At 41.6% G+C, this 10,638-nt stretch overlaps 1 protein-coding gene across 1 annotated transcript in view; it reads right to left on the bottom strand.

Annotated features, from left to right (window-relative positions):
* mis18bp1 (MIS18 binding protein 1) overlaps nucleotides 1-10,638 on the bottom strand; it is a 40,865-nt gene continuing 30,227 nt past the window's right edge. Inside the window, exon 16 of the mRNA XM_061895042.1 lies at nucleotides 1-860. Within this exon, the coding sequence (XP_061751026.1) occupies nucleotides 730-860 (131 nt within the window). The 3' untranslated portion in view covers nucleotides 1-729. The remainder of the gene's footprint in view (nucleotides 861-10,638) is intronic.

The raw sequence follows: 10,638 nt of genomic DNA, 5'->3' as shown, positions 1-10,638 counted from the left end.
TTGAAATTACAAATACAAACATCTTTTTTTTTTTTTAATGGAGAGAAACATGTGTCTTTTAAAGCATAAGCATTAAAACAGTATGCATCAGGATATACACTCCGAGAACACATTTTACAACCCTTTTACAGTATGTGAAATTGAACACCATTTTTACTGTTTTATTCCTAACTCTTTAAACATTTTTATGGTCAAACAAAAAAATACTGTAGTTGTACTAACTTCTCATTATCATAATTAGACTTTACATTTCTGAAACATGATGGGTCATTCATCATCTGAAAAGTAAAACATGCATCTTTTAAACGTAAGTATAAACAATAATGTAGTATGCTTTAGAATAGAAACATTCAGTTGTTTAAAAAACAACCTATTTATGTGAAAGTAAACACCAGTTTTACTTTCTTCTAAAATTATTTAACATTTGTAAATGTAACAAATAATGAAAAATGTTCCTGTAGTTTCATTAACATGAGTAGATTTTGCATTTTTGAAACATGCTGGGTCAGTAGAAGTAAAACATGCGTCCTTTAGAACGTAAGAATAAGCATTAAAATACTATGCTTCAGGATAGAAACTTCCAGTTGAAGAACAACCAGTTACAGAACAACCTATTTATGTGAAAGTAAAAACCAGTTTTACTTTTTTCTATTACTATTTAACATTTGTAACGGTATAACAAATAAGGAAAAATGTTCCTGTAGTTTCACAAACTTCTCATTAACATAATTACAGTTTGAGATTTTGAAACATGAGGGTTTGGTCATCGTCTGAAAAGTAAAAGTCCTCTTCTTCTCCGCTGTCAAACAACATACTGGCTTTGTCTGGAAACATCTCCCGAACGACAAAGGAGTCTTTTTCTAGAAAAAAGGGAAAAAATTAACACAAATTACTAATATTTTGATATAAGAAGGTACATTTTATTTTTTTCCTTAAAAAAGCAAAGAACAATGTGACATTTTATGCTGCTACATTTGAAGCCATTTTTAAGCTTTTAAAAATCATACATTTCCACATATGTACAAAATATGCATTACTAAAATGTATAGCGATATAACACTAAATGGGGACGAGTGGGGAAATGTGCATTATTAAAAATAGTTCTATAATTTTCAACTGTCTGTGAGACGTGAATATTTGCTGACTGGTGATTTGATAAGCGCAAAAAGGCAAATGTCAATATAAGAGATGAGTGTTGCTTGAGAGTGCAACTCCTGCCGTGAGGAAACCATGTCCCTTTTTTTTTTTCTTTGTAATGAAAAAGGGACGTTTTTGTCATGAAAAAGGGAGGTTTTTGTGGTTGGTGCACTAATTGTAAGTGTATATTGTGTTTTTTATGTTGATTTAATAAAAATAAAAAATAAATGTTTTTAATATTTTTTTTTATAAAAAATTCTTCTGCGGCCCGGTACCAATCGGGCCACGGCCCGGTGGTTGGGGACCACTGCTCTAATTAATTTATTATGGGTCTACTGAAAATGTGACCAAATGTGCTGGGTCAGAAGTAAACATACAGCAATGTTAATATTTGGTTACATGTCCTTTGGTAGGTTTCAATGCAATGAGGCGCTTTTGTTAGCCATCCTCAAGCATCTGGAAAGCTTGTGGTTAAATTTTTGACCACTCCTCTTGACACAATTGGTGCAGTTCAGCTAAATGTGTTGGTTTTCTGACATGGACTTGTTTCTTAAGCATTCTCCACACGTTTAAGTCTTTTGTCCAGAAGGTCTTATCTTTGTCCACGTGATGTCAGTTGAAACAAAAATTTTGCCGTTTGGCCACAATATCCAGCAATATATTTGGAGGAGAAAAGCATGGTAGTGGTAGTATGCTCTGGGCCTGTTTTGCAGCCAATGGAACTGGTGCTTTACAGAGAAAAAATGGGACAATGAAAAAGGAGGATTAGCTCCAAATTCTTCACAACCTAAAATCATTAGCCCGGAGGTTGGGTCTTGGACGCAGTTGGGTGTTCCGAGAGGAAAATGACCCCAAACACATGTCAAAAGTGGTGAAGTTTTAGAATGGTCTTCCGAAAGTCCTGACTTAAACCCCATTAAGAACATGTGGACAATGCTGAAGAAACAAATCCATGTCAGAAAACCAACAAATTTAACTGAACTGCACCAATCTCGTCAAGAGGAGTGGTCTTAAATTCAACCAGAAGCGTGCCAATAGCTTGTGGATGGCGACCAAAAGCACCTTATTGCAGTGAAACTTGCCAAGGAACATGTAACCAAATATTATCATTGCTGGATGTATACTTTTCACCCAGCAGATTTGGTCACATTTTTAGTAGACAAACCATAACAAATTCATAAAAGACCCAAACTTCAGGAATGTTTTTTGTGACCAACAAGTATGTACTCCAATCACTCATCACAAAAAAAATGAATCTATTGGAAACTCAAAACAGCCATGACATTATTTTCTTTACAAGTGTACAACTGTATATACATACGTGTACACACACACACACACACACACACACACACACACACACACACACACACACATATACATATATACATACATATGTATATATGTCTTGATTGGATTATCCAGAGAATAGTGCTCGATACCATGGTAGAGCGCAATTGCACGCTACCACGGTATCGAGCACTATTCTCTGGATAATCCAATCAAGACATATCCCGCTCCAAATTGACCTTTGTTGAGCACTGTAAGACGACCCGAAATGGAAAAATTCAGCATCGACTACTCCACGAAGAACATTCCCATATCCGCGCAGAAGGACTACAAGCAAAGACTCATAGAAAAGACGGAACACTTCCTAAGAAGGATGCGGTGGAAAGCACACTTTTTCCTCCACCCTGAAACAAAAGGAACGCAAAAGGAAACTTACGGATTCAAATCTACCAAGAACCCACCCACAGTCAAGGAATTAAAGGACTCTGAGAACGACATGCTCAAAATGATACAATCAGTCAAATTCAAGCCAGCCCACAACCCATTCCTCACCAAGCTGAAACATGACACGGAGCGCATCAAGAAAGTAAGCAACCTCATCATAGCCGCCGATAAAACCACAAACTTCTACAGAATGGACATACCAGAACATAACACTTTACTGGACAAAAGCATCACCAAATCATACACAAAAGCGCAACCCAACACTTTACAGAACATCCACCTGGAAAACAAGCGGATCGCAACCGAACTGGATATTGAGGACAGGGTGGACGCCACAGCCAACAAAGAAGCCTTTATCACATTGAAGGACCACAAACCCAACTTCGCAAATAACCCAACATGCCGACTAATAAACCCAACTAAATCTGAAATAGGAAAAATCAGCAAAATAATCCTGGACAGAATCAACACAAAAATCAAGGACAAAACACCACTCAACCAATGGAGAAATACAGCAGCAGTAATCAAATGGTTTAACAACATCCAAGACAAACAACAACACAACTTTATCTCCTTCGACATCGAGGAATTTTACCCTTCCATCACGCAAGACCTACTGACCCAAGCACTAAACTTCGCCTCGGACTACGACTCAATCACAGGCGACGAAAGAAACATCATCATCCACGCAAAGAACTCCATACTCATCCACAACAGTACACCATGGCAAAAAAAGAACAATTCAACAGTTGACGTTACTATGGGGAGTTTTGACGGAGCAGAAACGTGTGAACTCGTTGGGAGTTTCCTCCTCTCCCAGCTTGCTAGCCTCAACCTGAACCTTGGTATTTATCGTGATGACGGACTGGCTGTGTGCCGCGCCTCGCCAAGGAGCAGCGAGAACACCAAGAAGCGCATATGCCAAATCTTCAAAGAAAACGGCCTACGGATCACGATTGAAGCCAACAAGCAAACCGTCAACTTCCTCGACGTCACTGTCAACCTGAGAAATAAAAGCTACCAAACATTCACGAAACCCAACACAACACTCCAATACGTGCACCATGACAGCAACCACCCACCCACCCACCACCACGAAAAGAATACCTACCGGAATTAATAAAAGGCTATCGATGCTGTCATCTAGCAAAGCTGAATTCGACCAAGCAACACCCCCGTACCAGAAAGCACTTGATGAAACGGATACAACTTCACCCTCACCTATGACCCCACTCCAGGAAACCAACCAAAAAAAGAGCAGAAAACGAAATAACATCATCTGGTACAATCCGCCATTCAGCAAAAACGTCTCAACCAATATCGGCCACAAGTTCCTCACTCTGATCGACAAACACTTCCCCAAAGGCAACACCCTAAGAAAAATATTCAACAAGAACAACATTAAATTGAGCTACAGCTGTATGAATAACAGACAACAAATCATTTCAAACCACAACAAAGCAATTGCAAAAGGACTGCCCACCCCCAGACTAAACGACTCTGAAACCAATAAGGAATGTAACTCGCAAGAAACCTGATTGCCCTCTCAACGGAGGGTGCTTACAGACTTCAGTCGTTTACCAAGCAAAGGTAACACGCAAGGACATTAACACATCCGACATGTACGTAGGATTAACCGAAAGAGTGTTCAAAACAAGATGGAATAATCACAACGCCTCCTTTAGAAACCAGACTTTGCGGAATTCTACAGAGCTCAGCAAACACATTTGGAACCTCAAAGACAATAATATTGAATATTCAATAACATGGCAAATTCTTGCATCCAGCACACCTTACAACAGTGGTAATAAAAGATGCAACCTATGCTTAAAAGAGAAACTGTTTATTATATATCATCCAGATCTATCATCCCTCAACAAGCGCAGCGAAATCATTTCAACATGCCGCCACAGACGGAAACACCTCCTAGGTAACACATGAGCCAACCACCACGCCCCTACGCCTGCCTGTACCCACCCACTCTGTGCCCTATATAAACCATTGTATGTGAATGCTTCCATTAAAATCTCCTGATGATTGAGGGAACCCCTCATGAAACAGTTATATATATATATATATATATATATATATATATATATATATATATATATATATATATATATATATATATATATATATATATATATACAAACCCCAATTCCATATGAGTTGGGAAATTGTTAGATGTAAATATAAACGGAATACTATAAAATGCAAATCATTTTCAACCCATATTCAGTTGAATATGCTACAAAGACAACATATTTGATGTTCAAAGTGATAAACTTTTTTTTTGTGTGCAAATAATCATTAACTTTAGAATTTGATGCCAGCAACACGTGACAAAGAAGTTGGGAAATGTCGCAATAAATACTGATAAAGTTGAGGAATGCTCATCAAACACTTATTTGGAACATCCCACAGGTGTGCTGGCTAATTGGGAATAGGTGGGTGCCATGATTGGGTACAAAAGCTAATTCCATGAAATGCTAAGTAATTCACAAACAAGGATGGGGCGAAGGTCACCAATTTCTAAGCAAATTGTCGAACAGTTTTAGAACAACATTTCTCAACGAGCTATTGCAAGGAATTTTGAAATTTTACCATCTACGGTCCGTAAAATAATCAAAAGCTTGAGAGAATCTGGAGAAATCACTGCACGTAAGCGATGATATTACGGACCTTTGATCCCTCCGGCGGTACTGCCTCAAAAAAACAGACATCAGTGTGTAAAGGATATCACCACATGGGCTCAGGAGCACTTCATAAAACCACTGTCAGTAACTACAGTTGGTCGCTACATCTGTAAGTGCAAGTTAAAACTCTGCTATGCAAAGCAAAACCCATTTATCAACAGCACCAAGGAACGCCGCCGGCTTCGCTGGGCCCAAAGTCATCTAAGATGGACTGATGCAAAGTGGAAAAGTGTTCTGTGGTCTGACGAGTCCACATTTCAAATTATATTTGGAAACTGTGGACGTGTTGTCCTCCAGAACAAAGAGGAAAATAACCGTCCAGATTGTTATAGGCACAAAGTTCAAAAGCCAGCCTCTGTGATGGTATGGGGGTGTATTTGTGCCCAAGGTATGGGTAACATACACATCTGTGAAGGCACCATTATTGCTGAATGGTCCATACAGGTTGTGGAGCAACATATGTTGTCATCCAAGCAAAGTTATCATAGATGCCCCTGCTTATTTCAGCAAGACAATGCCAAGCCACGTCTTACAACAGCGTGGTTTCGTAGAAAAAGAGGTACTTTCCTAGCCCGCCTGCAGTCCAGACCTGTCTTCCATTGAAAATGTGTGGCGCATTATGAAGCGTAAAATACAACAGAGGGGACCCCGGACTGTTGTACGACTGAAGCTCTACATAAAACAAGAATGGGCAAGTATTCCACTTTCAAAGCTTCAACAATTGGTTTTATTCAGTTCCCAAACGTTTTTTGAGTGTTGTTAAAAGAAAAGGTGATGTAACACAGTTGTGAACATGCCCTTTCCCAACTATTTTGGCACGTGTTGCAGCCAAGAATTTCTAAGTTAATTATTATTTGCAAAAAAAAAAAAGTTTATGAGTTTGAACATCAAATATCTTGTCTTTGTAGTGCATTCAAATGAATATGGGTTGATAAGGATTTGCAAATCATTGTATTCCGTTTATATTTACATCCAACACAATTTCCCAACTCATATGGAAACGGGGGTTTGCATATGTATACTGTATATATACACCTAGATACTGACGGAGATATATATCTTTTTAAATCCTAGTCATATTTTAGAACAGCTAAGTATTGGCCATGCATAGACATTGAATGTTGGAATGTAGCGAGAAGTCATAACACTCTTCTTATCTCAAATGTCCCAGGATTAGGAGGAGGGGGAGAGGAGTAGAAGGGGGGTGAGTGAGAGGGGGTAAAAGGCGAAACTTCCGTAGTATGGTCAGATCAACTTGGGCGATGCGATTTGAATGTGTTGTGCATAGATTTGGTCTCCCAAAGCTTTGGTAATAAAATATCAAGATAAGCTACTCTGTCTCAGGATTCATTTAAAACCAGCTTATGTGTCATCCAACGAACTCTGGGCGGTGACCGGCAGAAGACCAGTTTGGAACACAACAATACATACATGTACACACACACACACACAGATACATACATACATACATACATATGTATATATATATATATATATATATATATATATATATATATATATATATATATATATATATATATATATACATATATATATATATATATATACACATATATATATACATACACACATACATATATACACACACACACATGTACATACAAACACATATGTACATATATACACGTACATGTACATATATACACACACGTACATATTATATATAATATATATATATAATATATATATATATACACACACACACACAGGGGTGTGGGGAAAAAATCGATTCGAATCTGAATCGTGATTCTCACGTTGTGCAATCCAGAATTAATTTTCATTTTTAAAAAAATCGATTAATATTTTTTTTATCTATTTTTTTGTTTTATCAATCCAACAAAACAATACACAGCAATACCATAACAATGCAATCCAATTCCAAAACCAAACCTGACGCAGCAACACACAACAATTGAGGAAACACACACACGACACAAACCAAAAGTAGTGAAACAAAAATGAATATTATCAACAACAGTATCAATATTAGTTATAAGTTCAGCATAGCAGTGATTAAAAATCTCTCATTGACATTATCATTGGACATTTATAAAAAAAAAAAAAAGAACAAGTGACACAGTGGCTTACACTTGCATGGCATCTTTTAAGCTTGACAACACAGTATCCAATATTTTCACAAAGATAATATAAGTCATATTTTTGGTTCATTTAATAGTTAAAATAAATTTACATTATTGCAATCAGTTGATAAAACATTTTCCTTTACAATTATAAAAGCTTTTAAAAAAAAATCTACTACTTTGCTAGCATGTCAGCAGACTGGGGTAGATCCCCCTGAAATCTTATGTATTGAATGAATACATCAATCACCCTGTCTGATGATGATGTGAGAGTGGGAAAGGAGGTCCTCCAGGTGCTTAAACCCCTCAAAACAGTTACATCTCTGCTGAGCACTGAAACTTCGACATCTGTGTCAATGCTCCTGCCACTGAAAACAAGGATTCTACAATCCATGGCTCCAAGTGTGGAAGACAGCAGCATCACTCCAGATGTTAAGCTTTATTTCACTACATATGTTTCAAGGAAGCTGTTGTGCATTCTTATGTTGCACTTAAATTTTTTTTAATTTTTATTAATGGTCATTGGTCCAAGTTTAAAGAAAGGAGAAATGCCTTTTTGTCATTGGGAAGAATGGCCGCCCGGATCTGAACCCGAGTGGTGTTTTGTTATTGGACTTTTGTGCTCGTCACAATTTGTCCATTACAAACACCATGTTCAAACATAAGGGTGTCCATATGTGCACTTGGCACCAGGACACCCTAGGCCGCGGTTCCATGATCGACTTTGTAGTTGTGTCATCGGATTTGCGGCCTTATGTTTTGGACACTCGGGTGAAGAGAGGGGCGGAGCTTTCTACCGATCACCACCTGGTGGGGAGTTGGCTGCGATGGTGGGGGAGGATGCCGGACCGACCTGGCAGGCCCAAACGCATTGTGAGGGTCTGCTGGGAACGTCTGGCAGAGTCTCCTGTCAGAGAAAGTTTCAATTCCCACCTCCGGAAGAACTTCGAACATGTCACGAGGGAGGTGCTGGACATTAAGTCCGAGTGGACCATGTTCCGCACCTCTATTGTCGAGGCGGCTGATCGGAGCTGTGGCCGCAAGGTAGTTGGTGCCTGTCGGGGCGGCAATCCTAAAACCCCTTGGTGGACACCAGCGGTGAGGGATGCCGTCAAGCTGAAGAAGGATTCCTATCGGGTCCTTTTGGCTCATAGGACTCCGGAGGCAGTGGACAGGTACCAACAGGCCAAGCGGTGTGCGGCTTCAGCGGTCGCTGAGGCAAAAACCGGACATGGGAGGAGTTCGGGGAAGCCATGGAAAATGACTTCCGGATGGCTTCGAAGCGATTCTGGACCACCGTCCGCCGCCTCAGGAAGAGGAAGCAGTGCACTGTCAACACCGTGTATGGTGCGGATGGTGTTCTGCTGACCTCAACTGCGGATGTTGTGGATAGGTGGAAGGAATACTTCGAAGACCTCCTCAATCCCACCAACATGTCTTCCTATGAGGAAGCAGTGCCTGGGGAATCTGTGGTGGACTCTCCAATTTCTGGGGCTGAGGTCGCTGAGGTAGTTAAAAAGCTCCTCGGTGGCAAGGCCCCGGGGTTGGACGAGATCCGCCCGGAGTTCCTTAAGGCTCTGGATGCTGTGGGGCTGTTTTGGTTGACAAGACTCTGCAGCATCGCGTGGACATCGGGGGCAGTACGTCTGGATTGGCAGACCGGGGTGGTGGTTCCTCTCTTTAAGAAGGGGGACCGGAGGGTGTGTTCCAACTATCGTGGGATCACACTCCTCAGCCTTCCCGGTAAGGTTTATTCAGGTGTACGTAGAGGAGGCTACGCCGGAGAGTCGAACCTCGGATTCAGGAGGAACAGTGTGGTTTTTGTCCTGGTCGTGGAACTGTGGACCAGCTCTATACCCTCGGCAGGGTTCTTGAGGGTGCATGGGAGTTTGCCCAACCAGTCTACATGTGCTTTGTGGACTTGGAGAAGGCATTCGACCGTGTCCCTCGGGAAGTCCTGTGGGGAGTGCTCAGAGAGTATGGGGTATCGGACTGTCTTATTGTGGCAGTCCGCTCCCTGTACGATCAGTGCCAGAGCTTGGTCCGCATTGCCGGCAGTAAGTCGAACACATTTCCAGTGAGGGTTGGACTCCCTCAAGGCTGTCCTTTGTCACCGATTCTGTTCATAACTTTTATGGACAGAATTTCTAGGCGCAGTCAAGGCGTTGAGGGGTTCCGGTTTGGTGACCGCAGGATTAGGTCTCTGCTATTTGCAGATGATGTGGTCCTGATGGCTTCATCTGTCCGGGATCTTCAGCTCTCACTGGATCAGTTTGCAGCCGAGTGTGAAGCGACCGGAATGAGAATCAGCACCTCCAAGTCCGAGTCCATGGTTCTCGCCCGGAAAAGGGTGGAGTGCCATCTCCGGGTTGGGGAGGAGACCCTGCCCCAAGTGGAGGAGTTCAAGTACCTAGGAGTCTTGTTCACGAGTGAGGGAAGAGTGGATCGTTAGATCGACAGGCGGATCGGTGCGGCGTCTTCAGTAATGCGGACGTTGTACCGATCCGTTGTGGTGAAGAAGGAGCTGAGCCGGAAGGCAAAGCTCTCAATTTACCGGTCGATCTACGTTCCCATCCTCACCTATGGTCATGAGCTTTGGGTCATGACCGAAAGGATAAGATCACGGGTACAAGCGGCCGAAATGAGTTTCCTCCGCCGTGTGGCGGGGCTCTCCCTTAGAGATAGGGTGAGAAGCTCTGCCATCCGGGAGGAACTCAAAGTAAAGCCGCTGCTCCTCCACATCGAGAGGAGCCAGATGAGGTGGTTCAGGCATCTGGTCAGGATGCCACCCGAACGCCTCCCTAGGGAGGTGTTTAGGGCACGTCCAACCGGTAGGAGGCCACGGGGAAGACCCAGGACACGTTGGGAAGACTGTCTCCCGGCTGGCCTGGGAACGCCTCGGGATCCCCCGGGAAGAGCTAGACGAAGTGGCTGGGGAAAGGGAAGTCTGGGTTTCCCTGCTTAGGCTG

This window comes from Nerophis ophidion, linkage group LG03 (genome assembly GCF_033978795.1).
Source record: "Nerophis ophidion isolate RoL-2023_Sa linkage group LG03, RoL_Noph_v1.0, whole genome shotgun sequence".
NCBI lineage: Eukaryota > Metazoa > Chordata > Actinopteri > Syngnathiformes > Syngnathidae > Nerophis > Nerophis ophidion.
Note: the sequence above shows the minus strand (reverse complement) of the source record. Positions and strands in the feature narration are given on the sequence as shown.